Source organism: Protopterus annectens, chromosome 3.part0, assembly GCF_019279795.1.
Source record: "Protopterus annectens isolate FY-2018-M chromosome 3.part0, PAN1.0, whole genome shotgun sequence".
Taxonomy (NCBI): Eukaryota; Metazoa; Chordata; order Ceratodontiformes; family Protopteridae; genus Protopterus; species Protopterus annectens.
The window spans coordinates 462,263,619-462,286,328 of NC_056731.1; the positions used below are offsets into that span (position 1 = coordinate 462,263,619).

Consider the following 22,710-nt stretch of genomic DNA (forward strand, 5'->3'; position numbering starts at 1 on the left):
TGCAGGCAAAAAACTGGGAACTCATTACCCAGGACAAATGGGTTTTTAAATATAGTTTGCCAGGGATACAGATTTCACTTCCACACATTACCAACTCCAAACGGTTGGCCAGATCTACCTCCAAATCAGTGGGCAGAGGCTCAAAAGCAAGTACTGTCTCTCTTAAGCATAAAGGCTATTCAAACTGTACCAGAAGAGGAAAAGGGACAAGGTTTCTACTCAAGACTTTTCCTTGTACCCAGAAAAGACAACTCATGGAGTCATATCCTGGACCTTTCTATCTTGAACACCTTTTTGGCGATTCCAAAATTCAAGATGCTAACTCTTCACCAGTTGCTTCCTATGCTAGGCAAAGATGCCTGGTTGGCAACACTGGAATTAAAGAAAGCCTACCTGCACATCCCAATCAGGGAAACTTGCAGAAGATACCTACACTTCAAAGCAGGCTACATGCACTGTCATTTCTTTGCACTGCCCCTTGTGAATACCCTGGACGCAGTAGATGAGCCAAAATTGTCTAATTTGGGCAGAAAGATAGGACATACTTTTGAATCATCTGGCATTTGTACAAAAGGTGCTAACATGTCTGGGGTACACCATAAACGAAAAGAAATCACATCTGGTACCCTGTCAACAAATTATATTCCTGGGAGCAAGCTTGAACAGAACTTCCCAGATGGCTTTCCTCATGCCAGAGAAACAAATTCATTTCACAACTTACTTCAAACTAGTGACCACAAAAACCTGCTATCTGCAAGGCAAATACTGCAAGCCTTGGGGTTCATGGCCTCCTGCATTCTACTAATTCCATATGCAAGATTGCATATGAGGAAACTACGGTGGTATGTAAAAATCCTATGGTGTCAACATTCTCAGGATCTAGAAGCAATGATTCCCATCATACCTTGCCTACGGTTAGAATTCCTTTGGTGGGCAGAGGCCTGCCACCAAAACAAGGGACTACCATTCACTCTACCCCCTGCCACCCAAATCCTAACAACAGGCGCATCAGACTATGCATGGGGGGGCTCACGTGGCAGGGAGGTGCATTCAGGGCAAATGGAATCCAAGTCAAATTTACCTGCATATCAATCAACTAGAAATGTTAGCTGTACAGAATGCTCTGACAGCCTTCAAGGACCACATTCTTCCAGGGCAATTAATTGTAAAGACAGACAACACCACTGTTAGTTGGTACATAAACAAGCAGGGGGAGGGGGTACCCATTCTTACCCCCTCTGCAGACTAGCCATGGCTCTGTGGAGCACAGCCTTGAGCTACCAAGTGCATCTACAGGCTCAATTCCTGCCAGGAAAACTAAATACTAAAATGCATATGAACTAAGCAGAAATCTCCTGGACCCACAAGAGTAGAAACTGGAACCAAAGACTTTCAACATTTTGATAAACAAATGGGGGAGCCCAGATATAGACCTGTTTGCCTCCCCCCAGAACTACCAATTGGACAAATTCTACACAAGGAGTCCCCACAAACAAGCTTGGAAAGTGGATGCTCTGTCCTTCATCTGGAAAAATCTATCAGTTTATGCCTTTCCTCTGCCTCTTCTCTCCGAAGTACTACTAAAGATCGAACAGGACAAACCAAGGATGATACTGATTGCACCAGACTGACCACGCCAACACTGGTACCCCCTCTTGCGCAGTGTGTCACTGCTAGCCTCACGGCACCTGCCTCAGACCCCTACCCTGCTGTCACAGCAGGAGAGCCAGATTCTACACTCCCAGCTTCAAACCTTGAACCTGGCAGCCTAGTTAATTACTTTCTCTGTCCATTACCATCCCTCAGTAAACAAGTGTTGGATGTCATTTTGGAGGCAAGGTGGCCTAGTACTTGAAAATCTTATGCTGAAAAATGGAAAATATTCTGTGCCTGGAACCAAACTCAAGGGATGGCCACAGCAACGCCCAATTTACCTCAGATTCTTCAATACTTAACTGAGATGCTTCACAAGGGCCTTTCCTTTTCCTCCATCAAAATTCACACCTCAGCCATTTCACTTCATTACAACACAGAACCCACCCCTCTTTTATCACCCACTGCTCAAGCAGTTCCTCAGAGGGGCCAAAAACTTAAGACCACCCAGGAGAGCCCCAACTCCAGCCCTGGACCTTAACTTTTGTACTGGAAAAATTCACTCTTCCTCCTTTTGAGCCAGCTGCAAGTGCAGATTTAAAATTCCTTTCTTGGAAAACTTCTCTCCTTTTAGCAACCCTTTCAACAAGTAGGGTATCGGAATTACAGGCCCTTTTGGCAGTGGAGCCTTTCATCATCTTTCATGCGGACAGGGTTTCCCTCAGGACCATTCCCTCCTTCATGCCCAAGGTGGTATCCAGTGTGGCTGTTAATCAATCCATTCATTTGCCAACCTTCTTTTCTAATCCACAGAACAAAGGGGAATGGATACTGCACTCCTTAGATGTGCACAGACAACTTAGATTTTACTTGGACAGGACTAAACCTCAAAGGAAATCTGAACAACTGCTGGTGGCATTTGCTGCAGGGGCACAGGGAAAGGCTGTTTCAAAGCAAACCATTTCTAAATGGATATAGGCCATTGCATTCATTTCTGCTATAAGCATCATGGAAAACCTATCCCACGGGGGATTAGACCCCATTCAACCAGGGCTACATTTACCGATACAGCCTTTATCAGAGGTGTCCCTACCAGAGACATCCTAGAAGCTGGCACCCAGAGTTCTGTACATACTTTCACCAAGCATTACCATTTGCCAATTTTCTCTAAATCCAGATCTGGCTTTGCCACTGCTGTCTTGCAGGGCCTTATAGCTGGTCCTAATGCTATCTAAATTCCTCCTCCCATCCTTAGCTTTGGGAATCTACCCAAATGTGATGACTGCAACAGTGAAACATGAAGAACATAGTACAGTTGTGTACACTTAACTTAAATGTAGATGTCCCAGTGTATTCACTGTTGCAGTCCTTTTTACCCTCTCTCCAGCCCCCTGACTTCTTTTGGCTATCCCTCTACTGTCCTTTACTATGCTTAAAAGCTTTTTGGTGTATTTGCTTTTTTGTTGGCGGTATAACCTTGTGTATATCTATCTGTATGTGAGTGTGTGTGTTTGTGTGTGTGTTTGTGTGTGTGTGTGTGTGTGTGTATATATATATATATATATATGTATATATATATATATATATATAAAATTATATATATATATATATATATATATATATATATATATATATATATATATATATAAAATCGCTTCCCATTGGGGGGCACCTGACCTCTGGGGCAAGAAAAAAAATGATGAAATGGCGTCGGCTGCATGCTTTATACTCCTGACTACCTGACGTCACGGAAGATGAGACAGCAACCGACGCAGGACCCAAGACTTTGTTAATCAGGCCGACTGAGGGCTACTGCAAGCAGATAACTTAAATGTGATGACTGCAACAGTGAATACACTGGAACATCTACATTTATGGTAAGTGTACACAAATGTACTTTTCAGACCTTCTGACTCGAGCATCAGGGACGCTCCACCCCTCTCTTCAAACTCAAATAGGCAGCTTAGCTACTCCAATTCCTACTTTAGCCAGGCTCCCTAACCTTTCTCCATCAGTAAAACATATCCTGATCTCATCTCATAAGGTTTTGACAAGAAAGTTATATAGAAGTTAATGGAAACGGTTTTCTTCATAGGTCTTGAATAATCACATTGATCCCTTCTCTGCCTAAATAGCTTCCATTCTTGAATTTTTAGCAAAGCTATTTAGTGAAGGAGCAGCTGCAGCTACTGTTAGAGTTCAGTTAGCAGCCATATCTAATTTCCATTTAGGTGAATCAGGCCTCAGTGTGATGTCCCACAGACTTTGCAAAGCCTTTCTTAAAGGTACTCTTTTATTAAGACCACCTATTAAAGCATCTCCAGCACCATGGGACTTGAATTTTGTCTTATCCCGTTTGATTCTTCCCCCTTTCGAGCGTGCAGCATCCTGCAATTCTCAAGTATTTGTCTTGGAAAAAGATTCATTTGATAGCTATTACTTCTGCTGGAAGAGTTTCAGAGCTGCAAGAGTTGTCAATAAAGCACCCCCCTACATGCTTTTCCACAAAGACCCAAGTATCCCTACAAACAAAACCCATCTTCTACCCAAAGTATGCTCAAAATGTAACTTGAACCAATCCGTAGAACTACCAGTCTTTTGCCCTACTATGATGTCAAGGCAGAATATATGATGCACCAACTGGGTGTACATAGACAATTACATTTCCACTTGCATAGGACTTCAGAAAATCTGACCAATTATTTGTATCCTTTACTGACGTAAAGGTGCTCCTGTGTCTGAAGGACCACTTTAGAAATGGCTATCAGATTGTATTGCCTTTGCTTACCAATTTCAAAACAAAGAACTTTCCCATAAAGTAAAAGGTCATTCTACAAGAGTCAATGCAACCGCTTTTGCCTTTCGGGAGACACTACCTATTGATGCCATTTGTGCTGCAACAGCATGGGCAAGGCCTCTCATACCTTTATCACTCCTTACAAAGTTGATTTGCCTCCAGGAACAGGGCCTCCTTTGTGTCCACTTTTCTGAAGAATATTTTCCCTTGAGCCACCCAAGAAAGATGGTGCTAAGGACGCTTTCCCAACCTAACATAAAGAAGTTATATACTCACCGTAATGCTCCATGTGTGTTGTCCATCTCGCCTTCATTCTTACATCCCATCCTACCCCCCCAGCCCTTTGCGCCTGAAAGACCGAGCCGATACAGCTGGCTATTAATGCTGTCTGATCTTTTTGATTGCTGTATAAGTTATTCACTGACTTTTTTTTAGCTGCATCTGCAGACAAGATCTGAGGAGCTCTTCTAGTGCACGATGGGATAGGGTTTTAGCCACGAGCTAGTGAAAGACCTCAAGCTTTTGTATAAGGCCGAGTTGGAACCAAGGTTCGGTTCCGAACCCAACCTGCTAAGAATGAAGGCGAGATGGGGACAACACACACATGGAGAGTATTAGTACATAACTTCTTTTTTGTTGTCTTCTTTTTGAGTAGAGAGGGCTTTAGGTTGGTTTAGCAAAATGCTTCTAAGTGAGTTGCTAATTCTATCAAGCTTTACTTTCTTGTTTTCTAATTACTTTTTTGTGCTTGCTACAAAAGTTTTCACATTCTTGATGTATGTACAAGATCTAGCTGGTTCACATCTTTTTGTTTTATTCAGATTTAATTTCAGGAGTTAGGCCTTCTTATGCATGTCAAAAACTTTCTCATCTGAACCTTGCCCTTAGGCATTTCTCTGGTTTGTGTCCTCTTGAGAAGTTCTGTTTTCACTGCTTTGTATTCTTTCCAAATTTTAACCAGAACAGAAAGCTTTCCAGTCAGCTGAAAAGTACATGTATGTGTCTTTCGGCTTTTCCCGGTTAGGGGTCGCCACAGCGGAACTCCGGTCCGTTAATGATTGGCAGTAGAGTTTTACGTGCTGGCTTGCCGGGCCTAACACACAACCTTCAACGAAGGAATGCCCATTCACGCATGTTGCCACACAAAAAACACTCTGAGAATTGAACAGGCAACGTCTAACTGTGAGGCAACAACGCTACCGCAGCACCACCACCGCAGTCCCAGCTGAAAAGTACATGTATTCTCCATATATCAGTTAGTCTTGAAGGGGTGTCTTCTGCAGTGTTTGCTTATTGCCTTCTTTTATCCCTTGTGGTTGGACTGTCTACCTATCCTGCAGATAGAGAAGTATTTACTGTGTATGTCAGGTGTTTTGTGCATCTCTTTTAAAGATTATGCTGGTTCAGTCATTGGTTAAAATGAATTATGCAGGGGCTTGCTTTGCCCATTTGACCTGATGCAGGTCCTGAGGTGAGGTAGAAGAAATTTACTGAATTGCAGTTGTCAGCATAAGAAGAACAGTGTATATTGCATGTTGCAGAAGGCTTCTCCACAGATCTATGTAGTGTGTACTTAAATTTCCCTTGCGTTTATTGTATTACATTATGCTGATTAAAATAACATCTTGATTGGACAAAATGAAGTAATAGTCTGTTTTCCCTAACATAGGTATTATAATTTTTCTATTTAATGTTAGATAATTTCTGATCTGGAATCCTGGAATGATGAACTTTCACAGCAGATGAACGACTATGACACCGAAGATTTGACAATAGCAGAACAGAGGCTGCAACATCATGCAGACAAGGCCTTGACCATGAACAACTTAACTTTTGATGTCATCCATCAGGGTCAGGAGCTTTTGCAATATGTCAATGAAGCACAAACATCAGGTATGTAATTTACTAGCTGTGACTTGCTGAAAACGATACCAAGGGATAAGAGAAGATAGGTTTTATGCACAATAATTTCAAATTGTTTGCTGAATCTTTTGTTTTTAATGGTCAGCAGAGTTAGGTTATCTAAATAAATGTGTGTGTAGATGGGGGAAACAAGGGGGTATATTCAGCAATCTCTCTTAGCATTATGCCTTTTAATTGTAAAAAATTACTGCTGTTATAGTGATCTACAAGTTGTGCCGTAGACTGGCACATGTAATGGTTTGAGTGATGCAGTGTTTTCTGGTGTTTTGTTCTTCGAACTAACTGAATGTTCATAATTTTTGATATTACCCAAGTCATTGTGCTAAAAGTTTGTGCGCTCTGGAGATATCAAAAATAGTTGCTTAAAAGCAGTCTTTCTAAATTCTTGCATGTTATCCAAATATTCCCTTGTTTTCTCTTTAGCGCACTGCAGTTGCTCCTCCTCCTGTTCTGTGAAATTTTTCTTATTCTGCTTATTTGTAATTTCACCTTTGTCGGCCCCTCTAAGTAATTCCTGTTGCGTATTAATATGTATTTCTCTCTTTTTTATTGTCTACCCTAGTTTTAACTCCTTTTTCATTTTATTTCCCCTCATTATCTAACCTTTTTTTTTATTTTTAACTATAATAATTTCCACTGCCCATTTCCTGAATTCTTCTTTTTAAACAGTTAAGTGAGAAGGTGCTGGTGTCTCATTTTTGCTTCATTAGTGTACATTTTTAACTTGGATATTATTGGTGCGTGATCTGAAATAGTTTTTGAATGTTTATCAAAATTTTCAGTTTAATGCACATGCTTCTGTGAAATATAAATTCTGTGCACTCGAGCCCAGTTATTGTAACTTGGGAATAATATGTAAATTCTGTTCTGTGTTCCTACTACTGAATTCATATTTTTCATACCAGTAGTTTTGTAATTTCTTCGGAAATGTACCCTCTGGTTATATTTTCGCTTGTAGGTCCCTGGATACATTTCTAATTTTTGCAGATCCAGTTCTAGTCCTAAGCTTTAAGTAATGTTCCCTGCTGAAAGCTGAGTGTTTCTCCTGAAATGTTCTTACACTCCATAATATTAGTTTTCTGTGGAATGGCAAAACTAATTTATAGTTTAAGCCAAGGATATTAATCTAGACATTCCCCATTTTACAAACAAGGGAAATTGTCTCAATTCTACATATTTTTATCTGTAGTAGGTACATTGCTTGGTGGCACAGTGGTGCAGTGTTTAACACTGTCACCTCACAGCAAGACGTTCTCCAGTTCAATTGTCTGCTGCGGTGCCTTCTGTGCAGAGTCTGCATGTCCTTCCTGCGTTTGCGTGGGTTTCCTCTGGGTACTCTGTCCTAGTCAGACTTTCCTGGTCAACAAATGTTAAGTAAAATAAATAAATATAATCATTACTGTTTTACACCCATCCCTTCCCAACAGCCTAAGATTGCAGCATTAGAATAACTTAAACTTGGTTCTCTCCAGACTTTCTTATCTTGTTATACAGTAAAGTCTATACTACTTACAGCTAAGAAAAAGCACTTATTTACTTTAATATCATTAACATATACAGCAGTCACTGAACAGACCCCCCCCCCATACACAAAGACCTATGACTGCACCCTATATACATTTGCTTTGCAATATAAGATGTAGTTAATATATATTCAAGTAGTAATAAGAAAAAAAAGTTTTACTTAGTTTCTTTTTTCCCTTTAGTGTCCTTTTAAACATTAATGATATAGTGTAAAGTGGAGTAGATGCTTTACAGTCTACCCACAAGTCAGCAAAATTCCTCTCTTTCTCAGCCACCTTTTTCTTTCGAATCTGTGTTCACAAAAGTGATTGTTTTAGAGTGCTATTCATTCAGTAATTTCAGTTTTGCTGGTTGTCTTCAGGATCATGTCCTGCCAACACCAGGCCTCTGGTTCATACCTCGTGTACCCCTGATTCATCTAGTCTTCGCTTTTTTTCTGTTTTTCAAGCATCTTCCTTTGGAACAGTTGAAAAAGGTTCATAGATTAGTACTAGCCTAACTGCCCTTGGTCATTTTAAGCCTAGCCAGTTACCCCATGTGAGACTCCAACCTTGTGCCTGTAAGGTAAACCCCTTAACCATTACGCCAAGTTCCCACCCTTTCACTAGCAACATCTCTCTGAAGCTTCATTGTCATAGAAATAAGCATTCCCCTTCTGCTTGCTGACTGATTTTTTTTTTTTTGGTTATTTCATTTTTTCCAAATGGAAATTTCACTGGCTCCCTTTTTTCAGCTGCTGAGCTGTTATCAATTTGCATTCATTTTGGAAATCCAACATAGACATCCGTTTTGCAGTCATCTTTGTCATTATTAGACAGTCTTTTGCCTGTACATTAGCAGCAGTTTCGTGTCCCTAAACCAGATTGAGATATCTCTGATATATAAGTATTTATAGGAGTGGTGAATCTTTTGAACCTTTGTGGGATTTAGGAAATTGTTTGCACTAGCACAAGGAATATGCATGTCTGTTCTGGCAGATGAGCAGTTTATCACTTAAGTATTGTAAATGTTAAAGAATTTTCCAGAATGGACATACTTTGTAAAATAGAGAAGCCTAGAAAGGTTTTAGTAAAATAACATATTGGGGTAGTGTATGTTGTGTACGAACAAACACTGATGGTTCTATTTAGGCTTGAGTATTCTAGCCCTAGAGATGCTGACGTGCGTCTGCAGAAAGGCATGCTGATGTGCATCTGCCCCAGTCCATGTGTCTCCCTGCGATGTTAAGCTTTTTATCACCACTGCAGTTGTCTTAGTTGTAAGGTATACTCCTGACAAGGATATGAACAGCTAACCAGTTTCCAAAGCTTAAGGGAATCTTCCACGCACCCAGACCATTGTCAGCTCAAGGAGAGGTGGAGAAAATCAGCTGTCTGGGTACCAAGCCCTTCAGAGCTTTACTATCGCCAAAACTCACTCATCTTAAGGACTTTAAAGGAATTATGGTTGGCTAGTTTTTCTCCATTACTGGGCAGATAAGATCCCCTTAGGGAAAACACATACATAATTAACTTTATACCTGAAACAGTATTTTAACTGAAACTTTATTTTATATTGGGGAATTTACTATTTATTTGAACTGTTGCGTAACATTTGTCAGTTACTTTGTGTGTAAACTTTGTATCTGATGTTGTCTTTTCTGTTCATTTCAACCTGTGGATTATCAGATCGAAGCTGGCATGTCAAAATCTTCAGCTCCAAAGATCTACCTTCTCTCTTATAATGCTCTGCTGTTCTGAATTTCCCTAGATCTCTGTTGCCACTCATCTGAGTCAGACGTGTTAACCAAAGCTCCCTTTTATTTCAGTAAGTAGAATTACTTTGGATTTCTTTTCTTTTATTAGCATTGCTACTGGTTATCTCCCTTTCAGAGTAGTATTCAGTTTCTAGTTTTTTTTTTTTGTTGTTGTATTGGATGTAGTCTCTGTGGTTTGTCAGTGTGTTAGCCATTCCGCCCTTTTGAGCATGTAAGCACTGGTCCAGCCATTTTCTTTTCTCTTGTTTTACTGTGATGGATTTATATCTTAAGTACGTGTGTGTTTGTATGTATGGTTTAGTATAATTTTGTTGAAAGTTGCAACATATTTTTGTTGTTTCATCAATTTGTATGGTTGAATTTGTGAATGATTTTACCATATGTCGGAAGTGGTAAAAACGACATTCGACATTTGAACCAGTTCGAATGACGTTGCTTTAAAAATCACTATTGAAGTCAACAGTGATTTTGCAAGAGCTCTCACTTTCTTGCTTTTGGATCTGATGTCCTTTTTATATCCTGCTTCACGTTTGGGCCTCTGATCTGAACCTCGGATCTGGCTTGGCCACCTCCCACAGACTTGAACTTCCTGGCTCAAACTCTTCCCCTGCCAATAATCCTCCACATATCACCCAACCTGCTGACATCTCATTTGCCGCCGGTGTGCCCAGGCAATTTTTTTCCAGGCTCAGTTAAGCATTACTCTCTCTCTTTTTTTTTTTTTTTTTTTTTAACTACCTTTGATATCTTGTATAGTGTTTTTTTTTTTCTTGGTGATCTTAGTGTATCTCTCCTCCTCCCCTGTGTAGTTTTCATGGTGCATTAGGGTTTTTCCCTTCTTGTCTCCTGAATTTTTTCTTCTGGGCTTTGCAGCTTTTTTCCAAGTACCAGGTAGACCATCTCAGATCTTTCTGTCACCAGACCCACATTCTTCAGGGTGATCGTTGCTTTGGTGTTTCATACATTGTCAGCAAAGATCCTCAAAATGCCCAGACATTCTCATCCGTTGGCTTCTTCTAGATCCTCTCAAAGCCTTCACTTGTCCATGGACCGGATGGTTAGCTCCACAATCAAGTCCCAGATACAGATGGGGTTTTTTTCTGCTCCATCCCCTTGTGGATCCTTGCCTGCCCAGCCTACGACCTTTTCTCCTTCTCTGATCCAGCTCTGTGTTTTGGTGCCCCTGGACAGTAGTCTTCCGAGGGATTTGGGGTCAGCTCAGAGGGCCTTTGCTTCCTCTACTCCGACAGCTGCCTTGACTGCCTCTGCTCCAAGGTCCTCGGATCAGAATGTGTCCCAGATCCAGGATGTCGCTGCCGGATCCAAGGGGAGAAGGTCGGGTCTGCTACTTTCGGATCACTCTCCCCTTGGAGCTGCATCCTTCGATAGTGTTGGTCCAGTTCTGTCTGGTAGTTGGGGTTTCTGTTGAGCTGCCTCAGTCTTCCTCGGCAACTTTGGCTCCGGGGGAGCTCGGTAGTATCTCTGTGGGGCCCTCGGCTTTTCAGGCATTGGAAAAGGTGTTCTCTGTCAGAAGAGTGCTGGACTCTACAACTGTTGCTCCACCCTGTGTTCTTCCTCTGGATCATGGTCTTGGATCTACTACTCTTGCCCTGAGTCAGCCTGTCTTGAAGGACCTCCAGCCTGCTCCACCTGAGGTAGTTCCTTTCTCTTTTGGCTCCTCCCCTAAGTATATCCCATGAAGGAGATTCCACAGAAGAGGATGTGCAGAAAGAGGCACGTGGACTCCCCAATGGAGTCCCTTACCAAGGATACAGATAACAGTGAGGAAGAGGGGTCCCCCAAACTGCCACTGGGCGATGTCTCCTTTGCAGACATATTAGAAATTTTGAAAGTAAAAGGCGGCTGGACTTCCAAACCCCCCTTCCCCCTCTTTGGAGGAATCTGCATTCCTAGAGGCCTTTGGGATGGGACCGTCTAAATCTTGGATGGTCTCTCCAAAGGATGCTCTTGACCTGGTCGCCAGTCGGGCCTGGAAGGAACTGGATACGATATAACCAGTTCCTAAACACCTAGATAAGCTACTGTAACCCCTCAAGGACTGTGCTTTCTGGAGTAAGGGTGTTCCCTTTGACGCTATGGTGGTGGCAACCGCTACCAAGAAGGAGCTCACCCAGCAGAGCTCCACTGTCCAACTGGCGAACAGGGAGTCCAGAGTGATGGACAAGTTCAGGAAGCACACTTATACCTCAGCAACTTTTTTGCTGAGGACTCTTAATTACTTGGCTTTACTTTGACTTCAGAGACACTTGACCAGGGAACTCTCTGATTCTCTGGTGGAGTCTGTACCTGAAGGGGAGTTAGAGAAAATTTCCCCTAAGCTAGTCACTCTCACTTCTATAGACAGCTCCTTCATAAGGCTTATTTCACAGTCAGGGGAGGGTTCTTCCAGAGCAGCTGGCACTGGCATAACAATGTGCCATCATGCTTGGATGCAGCTGTGAGATTTCATGGAGCCCTTTAAGGTGTCATTTGCCAACACACCCTTTGGTTCATCCCTTTTCGAACCATCTGTTAAGGACACCCTTACCTACTACCTGAACCTTCTGTAGGAATCATAGGGGTGCTAAAAAAAAACTTGGTTTCATAAGTCTCAAGGTTCCTCACCTGACTCGAGGGGAGAGTTCTCCTCCAGAGGCAGAGGAGGAGCCTGTAATGAGAGACGCCATCCTAAAAGCAGAGAGGGCCCGTAGAACCAGGGCCATAGGGAGTCTTTTCTCTACAAGCGTTTTCAGCGCTCCTGAAGCGCTGCCCCAGCTGTCCTTCTCTAGAGGCAGTTGGGGGTTGTTTTTCTCTGCACTCAAGCTCCTGGGCCCAAGGGAAACTATTCCCGGCTCCACAAAGTTTATTCCTCAATTTTTCCCTTGGAACTAGACAAATTTCAACTTTAAGCACTCAAACCATTCATTTCACAGCCCAGCATTTGCTGAAAACTCATAGCAAGCACTAATTAACCCTAGCACTAGACCCCCCTATACTGTCCAGAAGTACAAGGCTCTCTATTTGTCCCTACCAGTCAATCAGTAAAACAGCTCACTTTACCTATTCAAGCATGTCCAAAGGGCAGTTTCAGGTGTACTCTCGAGTCCAACTGTTGAATATGGGCATTTCGAGGCAATGTTACAACTGCCTCATGTACACAGACAACCCTCTCCTCCTGCCACCAAACACTAATATATGCGAGAGATGCAATTATACAGCCATACTGAAGGCAAAGCTCTCTCAACCCAAGACTGGAACTGACAGTCAAGAGGAGACGGGAAATGTTTGCAACACACCACCAGTCTCACATAGACCTATTAAACCAACACCGGCAAATAACATACATAAATACATGAAAACGTACTCGGAGGCTCTAAATAAAAATCTGCAAAAACAACAGAGACCTCCAAAACAGACATCCAAGCAACCTCCACATCCCATCACAAACCGTGAAACACATACTAAACATAATCAGTGTGCCATGCAATCACAGCCCTTTAGGCAAAATAACATACCCAGCACACTAATAATAGGCGACTCTAGTCAGGCACACTAATGTCCCTCTAACAAGGCTGGACAAGGAGAAGGTAACAGTTAGCTGCCAGTCGGGCGCTAGGATCTGCCACATAACACAAGCACTCGGGTCGCTCCAGAACAAGTACAAATACGACTCTGTCATTGTCCATGTTGGTGCGAATGACCTGAGACGAGACGTACCTCCCTGGACTACATGAAAAGAGACATGGAAGAGCTCCCTGATCACGTAACCCAGGCCGGTATGGCCCTGACCCTGAGTAGCACCCTGCCCTCACCAAGAATGATGCCACAGTATAAAGAAAAAATTATCAATTTCAACAATTAGCTAAGTTTCTGGTGTCATTCAAAGGGGATCCAGTATCTGTCCACCTGGGATGACATGCTCCACAAGCCACATTGCTTCACAAGAGATGGCTTGCACCTGTCACCCTTAGTTCTTTCGAATATTGGGCAAGGCTTTTGCTGCCCCCCATTGTCTTTTTTAGGCAAGGCTCAAAAGACAAACCCACCACTGTAAATAGCACAAGTAACCAAAAACTGAGGATAGTGCTACTCAACGCCAGAAGTCTAAATCTCAAAATGCATGCACTTGAGGCACTCCTCAGTATGGAGAACATTGATATATGTGCAGTAACAGAAATCTGGTTTAAGGCTCCAGAGAGCACCCTAGCACTACCGCGCTATAACTCATACCATACTTTTCAGCCACAGAACCCGGACCAAAATACAAAAGGCAGAGGTGTATCCATATTCATCAAGGATACCCACACCTCCAGGTTAGTGGCGCAGCACGATGCCTTGGAGATCATCTTTGTGCAATTAACAACGGGAAAACTGCAGTTCAAATTGTACCTAGCTACAGATTACTCACCATGATCCAGGACCCCTATTTTGTTTTTCTGGAGACACTGTAAAATATAAAGGTCCTACCAAATGCCCTAATATTGGGTGATTTCAATTACCCAAACCATTAATTGGGAGAACTACTCAAGTACTAACTCCCTTGCCCAACGCTTCCTAGAATTTATCAACTTGAACGCCCTGAATCAACTGGTCATCACCCCCACCAGAGGTGACAACCTATTGACCTGGTCATCACCAACTTGGGCGACTGGTGTTCCACACCGGAGGTCAACCCCTTGCTGGTTAGATCAGACCATAGACTAATCACTCTGGATACCCACATACTGCCTCCACCCCCAATCAAGGAAATCACAGTGAAAAACTTTTCAAAAGCAAACTTCATGTTACTTAAGACCGAGGTGGAAAGGTTCACAGCCCCCATGCTAAAGGATAACGCTGTCCAAGCTGCTGAATCCCTTACAAAGGCACTCTGTGAGCACCTGCAAGAATGCATGGATCGTGCTATCCCAAGCAAAACCAGGACTCACTCCTCCAAGAAAAGGAAATTAATCTGATGGATCCCTGCCATAAACAGGCTATACAACAGGAGGAGGAAACTAGTGCAGAAAAGAGTAAAATCCTAAGAAGGAAAGACATCCCTGATCAGTATCAGCAAGAAGCTATGATCCCTCATAAAATCATCCAAGGTTAGCTTCGAAAGAAAAATTGTCAAGGACTCCAAAGATAACCACCAAGTGTTCTTTAGCTATGTCAAGAACCTAAGTGGAAACACTCAGATCTGCTCTGAGTTAGTGCAGAATGTGTCAAAATACACTGAACTGACCAATATTGCCAACATTCTGGCAGACAGGTTTAGTGCAAACTTCACCCCCCCCCCCCCACACACACACACACACACACACACACGGGCCCATAACCATACCAGAAGAATGTACAGCCCTGGCAGTCACTGACAGGTTAAAACAGCCCTATCCAAAGCCAAAAACACAGCTTCAGTGTCACCGGACGGTGTCTCAGGCTGTGTCTTACATGAGCTCCAAAATGAACTAACCCCTCACCTAAAGATACTGTTCAAACTCAGCCTCTCTACAGGCTACATACCCATAGAGTGGTGCACAGCAACAATTAACCGGCTCCACAAAGGTGGAGCCACAGTGGACCGTGGGAACTATCTCCCTATAAGCCTGACTAGCCTGGTCTGCAAGGCTATGGCCCGCATCATCATGGAACTCATTAACAGAGACATTGGGAACCTATAAACATTGGACCCTTCCCAGTTTGGCTTAAAGGCAGATCATGCCTCCTAAGTCTGGTGGACTTCTTTGAGACAGTTACCAAGGCTTTAGACGAGGGAAAGGAGGTCCACCCAGCCTACCTAGACCTCTCAAAGGTCTTTGACACCATTTCCCATTCTGGTATTATAGACAAGCCCACCAACCTCAACATAAACCCCTACGTCACGAGATGGGTTGCCATTTGGTTCACTGATAGAACCCACGTGGTGAGAGTTGCAGGCTCTAGTTCTGACTCTAAACCGGTTACAAGTGGTATCCCCCAGGGCTCAGTCCTGGGACCCCCTCCTGTTCGGTATATACTTCTCAGAGGTGCGGGCAAGCACAGGAGGACTATGGCTGACCAAGTTTGCAGACTATTGCAAACTGAGGGCCATAATTGACTCTCCGGCTGATACAGACATCCTCCAGAAGGGTCTCACTGAGACGAATACCTGGTGTCAAAATCATGGCCTCAAGCTAAATGACAAAAAGTGCATAGTTATCCCCTTTGGAAAAAACAAAGTACCCGCGAACTACCACATATGTGTGCATACCGCTTACTTAGAGGTGATCTCTGCCTGACCTACAAGGCCATGTCCAGCCCAGAATTGATGGACATGCTTCACCTACAAATAAAACAAATCCCCGAGAGCCACACGCTCTAGAGATCTAAACTTCACCACAACGATAAATAGGACGTGCTAGAGGGATAGATTCCTATCCCCAGAGACTCCCCATGCTTTGGAACAGGATTCTAATCTACATTAGGCAGAGCCTCTCACTAACACTCTTGAAAAGCAACCTTGACGAGTGGTTGGGAAGCATAAAATTTACCCTGGGGATCACTGCAGTGGCTCTGCTGGACAGAGGCACAGGAAACTAATTGCTCTGCTGGACAGAGCTACAGTGAACTAATCAAAGGGGAGGCGGCGAAAGCCAACATGTTCTGGCTAGGCTTATAGATGCCCTTGGGCAGATAGCTCAGTACTTTCCTATGAACTCAAGTCACGTCAGATGCTTCAGTGCAAAAAATTATATCCAGAGGCTGCTACATTCCCTTTTCCCTTCCCCTCCAAGTATACTGAAAAGACTACCCAATGTTCCACCTTGCCAGACGCTGTTGGCAGTGCCCAAATTTGTCACATTGCTGCCGAAAAAGTCATTTGATCAGTAAGGGTCCAGAACCTCCGTTTCTTTTTGGTGCCAAAAAAAACAGGGGACCTGCAGTCCATTCTGGATCTAAGCTATCTCAATTTGGCGTGAAGAGGACCTGGTTCTGGATGGTGACTGTACAATCCATACTCCCATTGCTGATTGACTGGATGTGCTTGGTGGATTTCACATAAAGTAAACAGGTGCTACAGCGGTCATCCGTGAATTCGTCTGAGCCAGTTATTTCCAATTTCGAGCACTGCCCTTTGTTGTCACCCCCCCAGGTGTTTACCAAGTGCATAGCAGAGGTTGTAGCTCAAGTGTGACTGCAAGGGTTTCAGGTATTCCTGTATCTGGATGATTGGCTCCTGACTGCCCACAGTCAGTATCAGCTTTGTTAGGCTAGGGATTACCTTCACCAGTGGTCTCATTTTTTAGGCATCTCTATAAACGTGGACAAGTCTCAGCCAGTGCCAGTTCAGAACTTAGAATTCATTGGGGTATATCTGAACTCTTCTACTCAAATAGGTGTCTTGCCCCAACATCACAGCAACACTTTGAAGTCCGAAGTTCAAGCTATTCTGCTATCTCCATTTCCTACAACCAGATTAGTTTTACGGGGTTTGGGATCTGTGGCTGCTGCCATTCTTTTATTTCCGCTCGCAAGGTACTATATGCGCATTCTCCAGTGAACACTGTCTGTTCAATGGTCCATTCTACGTCATCCCCTATGTGCTCCTGTCAGGTTGACTAACACTTTAAGATCCCATCTGAGATGGTGGATTCAAGCAGATCTGACCATAGGTAAGACCGTTCATTCTTCCCTTATCCTCAGCTACTGTGACCATGGATGCTTCCCACTTAGGGTGGGGGGACATTTCTGGAGAAAGATTGGTCCCAAGGCATATGGATTCTGAGACCAGTCTGTATATCAGCTTCTTGGAGATGAGGGCAGTTCTTCTGTCATTGCAAGACTTTCAGGACGTCCTCCCTCCAGGGACTATTGATGTTTGCACCGACATGCCAGTTGTGTGGTACATCTACAAGCAAGGAGGAACCCATTCGAACCTGTTATAAGTTTACCATAACTGATCAAGTTTATAATTATGATACAAGATGAAATGCAGATGATGAACTGCACTCGAAGGAATACTGTTTGGCAGGTAAGGCTTAATGCTGGTGTCTATCCAGGAATAAATGATAGGGAGAATTTTAAAATTGCTTTGAAGAGGAAAGGGTTAAATCACTGCAATTGATTTGTCATGCGATTAATTACGTTTATATATAGAAGTGTTTGTTAGTGCAACTAGGTCTGAAGAAGTTTGTTTTTAGAACGAAACCGCTTACCAGTTGCTTGCTTGTTCATATTTTGTTTTTCATTAAAAGTTAATTATTTTGGTTTTCTAGCTGTTTTTATTTTATTCTTGTTACAAATGTATTAGAACTGTGTCATTTGTATATCGAACTCATTTTGTTCAGATTGTGCTGAAAATGTATTTGTGAGCTTTGCTTGTGTTGAAATGTATCAACAGTGCACTCTGCTTTAATGAAATGTACATGTATTATTGTAGCTGAATTAAATGTACATGTTTTAATAGAGGATACTGCAACAGTAGAGGTTAAATTCAGTGAAATTAAGGGATATGTAAATGAGCTATTAAACCATTGAAACGTCACCCCACAGTACTGAATAAAATCGGAGACAATGGGTCTGAGAAAAAAGCCTTTGTTTATTAGCTCAGTAAAAAGAATGGAGGGCCCAATGCACTGCCATAAACATTTAGATATGTATTGTAGGCATATATGCTAAATTCCTGTCTCAGCTTCAAAGGGGAATACTCTGAGAACCTAGAGTCAGGTGGACCAGATGAGGTCATTCTGCCAGCCCTCTTGGAAATGATATTTTTGATATTAGAGAGAGAAATCTCAAAGTATTGAATATTCTTTTGGGAAGCCTGACTAGAAAGACCCTCACCCACAGCAGTTTGCCTTGCGGTAGTAACTAACTTAACTACGGAACAGTAAAATTCTCTTAGATTCAGTCAAGTGTATAGTGAAGATTAGTTCAGTATGTCTTTCTTTATTTGTACGAGACTGTCCATCAGTGTTACTTTAAATATTTTCTGTGATTTGAACTGTGTGGTTTATTTTAAAAAAATATTCAGAATTTTCATGTTCTTTATTATTAAATATATTTAAGACTTTTATCATGGCTGGTCCTTGTAGAAAGTATCTAATGTTTGAAAGTACTTATATTTATTTGATGACACTGTTTGAGCCACCCCAGAAGCCCTAGCCATCTTGTTGAATTACTACCATTTGTATTAGTATTAATATTACACAGTATAATTGGACACCCTTTAAAGGGCCTTAGAGTAGTTAATTGTGGAGTGACTGTTGGCTGTAATAACTTCCTTATACTCTGGGCAAAAGGAGAGACAGCAGGTAAACCTGTGCCAGCCTTTCCCAAATGTGTGTGTCTGCTACTTGGGGCAGGGACACGAAGCACTGGGTTTACAGAGAGGGTACTGGAGGACTTTGCTTTTACATTCAGCTGTGGACCTAACCCTACAGTTGTATCAGATTATTGATGGGAGATTTTTTAAGGAAATTTCCTGGAGGAAGTTGTGTTGTGCCACATTAAATGGTGTTTTTAGAGAGGGTGTCTGGAGGATGCTATCTTCTTGTAAGAAGGTTAACTTTCCAAATGTGTGTGGGGAGAATGTAGGAGAGAAATTTCTATTATTTATTTTTATTTATTTAATATTTGTTTACTGGGAAAGTCTGACTTGGAAAGAGCCAATTTTCAGCAGAGGCTCAGGGAGAAATGCTCCAGATGCATGTCTTTGTAATGTGGCAGGAAACCAGAGCACCTGGAGGAAACCCACATGAACGGAGGGAGGACATGCAGACTCCGCACTCAAGACGCTCCATCCGAGAATCGAACCAGAGAACCTCTTGCTGTGAAGAGACAATGGAAACCACTGCACCATCCATTTTTTTCTGCAACTGTATAAAAAGGAGCATAGCATGATGTGTACAGTACCCTTTACTGAACTAGTGTAAATGAAGATTTATAGTTCTAAAATGTGTATCCATGGTACCTTGCTGTTTGCATTATAACACTCTGTGTGCACATTGGCAGAGCTGTGCTGTAGTTTGCGAAATGAGTTGACATTATTTGGATGCTAATTGCACTTTTTTCTGTAAGAGAAAAATTCTTATTTCTTTTCTGCTGCTGGTATTCAGTGAATGTCCTTCCTTTTCACAGTTGCAGTATTCATTACAATAGAGGAACCCCTGCCAAGGGCAGCCTGACGTCCAGCCAGTATACCAAAGCCTTTAGGTAGCTTTAAGGTATGCCTTGCATCACGCTTATGCTCCTCACCATCTCTTGAACATTAGACTGAATGCTTCTTCCATTGTTGGCTCGTCAAGCTGTTGCAGAGAAGTGCCCCACTGGGGTTTTGTTTTACATTTCTTCTTTTTATTATATTGCTTGTGGGGTTTCGTATCTTCCAAGAAGGGTAAATGCCAGTGTGGGAGACAAATTCCCCATAGAGACAGCCACGAATAGTGTTTTGCTTTCATGCTTTGTACGATCATATGTCCTGCTCAGTTTGTCAGGCCTTTGTTCCTAAGACCCTTTTGTAGTAGACTTTCTTTTCTGGCACTTAATCTTGAAAACCAGCGTAGAAGGAGGGAACTTCCCACTCCAAGGGACAAATGTCTGTGAAGAAGGCCAAGAAATCTAGGCTGGAATATTCTGATTTTCAGCCTCTGATGTATCTCTACTGAGGTGAATGAATGCTCGGTGGTTTGTCCGGCTTTATTGTTGGACTCCTGTGCCATGACCGGGAGGTTGGTGGGGATTCAACTTTAAGCACTTCTGAGGAGGCTTTGACAATGTCTGCTTTGGATATTCAAGGGGAACAAAGGCTCATCTCCAAGGGACTAGGGGGATTCCTCAAATCTTAGAGAAAAAGTCCCTGCTACCCTTCTTGAATGCCATCCTTGTTTGAGCCTTCTAAGTTCTATAAGACGGATGCCCCATTGAATTTATTTATTTATTTTTATTTATTTTACATTTGTTGACCGGGATAGTCCGACTGGATATATGTCCATTTTCAGCGGAGGCCCGGGGAGATGAGCTCCAAAGCAAGTACAATTACGTAGCAATTAAACTATAACATTTAAGAGATAAATTATTATCAGACATAAGTAAAAACATTTTAAAAACAGATCCAAAAATTTTCTTTTTTTTTTTTTTTTTTTTTTTTTACATATATAGGTTGTGTACTTTTTCAGTAGAACACACAGAGAAGGATCAAAGTAACAGAAGGTTTATTAATATATTGGTTCCATGGGAAGAGAGCTTCTTCCGTAAAATACATAGAGATAAAACAAAGCAACAGGAAGTAGGTATAATAGACTTTAATGGAGGTCAGGCAAGAGGAGATAGTATCAGTCTGGAATGGTGCAATAGTATCAGTCTGGATTGGTGCAAGGGCATAGCCATTGTGATTTTAGATAGATTCTTAGTTGCTTCTTGAAAAGTGGGGTGGATGAAAGGGATGTTAGCTCACTTGGAAGTTTATTCCAAGTGTTACGAACAGAGTTAGTAAACAGGTAATCCCCAGATTTGTTGTTGGATTTTAAGGTGGATAGTAGTACCCTACTGGCTGAATGTAGGGTTGTAAGGTTTTTATATGGGCTGATAAGGTTACAGAATATGGGAGTATTTGTTGGATGATGCATGATCTTTTGAATGATAGTAAGTTGCTGGCTAAGAAGCTGACTTTGAAATTCCAGTCATCCTAGTATTTTAAGATTTTGGCAGTGATGGGTTCTAAATGGGGCTCCAGTGGCAAATCTGGCTATGTTGTTATAAGATGTTGCCAATTTATTGATATTGCTTTTGGAGAGGTTTGTAAAAATTGGGGAGACAGAGAAGGGTGGAGATTAAATGAGTTTGGGCAGTAGTAGTCCTAGCTGAAGTTGTGAGAAAGGGTTTGTCTATAAAGGAAACCAAGTTTTCTATTAACTGATTTAATAGATTGGTTTATGTGTGTGTCAAAGTTGAGATTATGGTCAATTGTTACACCTAAAAGTTTGGCGGTCATATCCGGAGCTATTTCAGTATCATTATTAGATGTAACTTTGAAGTTAATAGCAGGGAACTTCTGAGTGAGAGTGAACAATATAGTTTGTTTTTTTTAGGGGTAAGGAGGAGACTGCATTGATGGAACCAGTTTTCAACTAAGGTAAATACTTTTTGGGTATTGGTTTGAAGTTCTGCGGGTGAGGAGGTGGTACATATTAATGTTGAGTCATCAGCATATTGTATACAGGTGGTTTATGGAAGGGATGTTTTCAGATCATTAATGAAAGTAGTAAAGAGTAGAGGGCCCAGAATAGAGCCTCGTGGGACTCCAAGAGAGATAGGGAGCTGAGTGGATAATTTATTGTCCCAGAGGACTGCTTGTTGTCTATTTCCTAGGCAGGACTTAAACCACTTGACTGTCTGGGTGTCTAATGACAGGGATTTAAGTATATCTAACAATAGTTGGTGGTTCACCATGTCAGACGCTTTGGAGAGGTCAATAAAGAGGGCTGAAGACAGTAAGTTATTGTTACGGTTTTTATTAATGTAGTCTGAAAAGGATAGGAGTGCTGTTGTCATACTATGGAATGGCCTAAAGCCATGCTGGCTATCTGATAGGTGGTTTTGGAGGAGATGATCAAGTAGTTGACTTATGAATACATCTCTCCATGATTTTTGCTAAAGGGGAAAGTAGGGCTGTGGGGCGGAAGTTTGAGAGTTCATTTGAGTTACCTCCTTTATGGAGTGGAATAATGTGTGAGACTTTCCATAGATGTGGGATGTAACATTCAGTAATGGTTCTGTTAATTAAGATGGAAATAGGGTAGGCAAGTACTCCAGCTGCCATTTGCAGATATTCAGGTGGTAGGAGGTCAGCTGATGGAAAGCAAGGTTTAAGTTTAAGAAGTAGGGTGCATATAAATGAGGTTGGCACAGGCTGCAGATGTAGTAGGTGGGGTAAATTGGTTGGCAAGGGTGACTCAGTGGTAGTAACAGGTGGTATGGCTGGTAAGGTGTTAGCTAAAGATTGGACAGTTTCAGAGAAAAAATTAAGTTTGTTGTTGAAGAAAAAGCTGAAGACTAAATGTCTTTCTCCTGCCCCCAAGCATCCACATGGTGAATGGCAGTCATTCACTCAGGGCTCATTTTGTGCTTTGATGGTTTTAAAACCTCCTCAGGGAATTTC

General features: G+C 42.2%; 1 protein-coding gene across 1 annotated transcript in view; it reads left to right on the top strand.

Moving 5' to 3' along the window:
• Positions 1-22,710, top strand: part of TRIO (trio Rho guanine nucleotide exchange factor) — a 5,137,669-nt gene that overhangs the window by 1,297,071 nt on the left and 3,817,888 nt on the right. Inside the window, exon 14 of the mRNA XM_044065600.1 lies at positions 6,088-6,283. Within this exon, the coding sequence (XP_043921535.1) occupies positions 6,088-6,283 (196 nt within the window). The remainder of the gene's footprint in view (positions 1-6,087; positions 6,284-22,710) is intronic.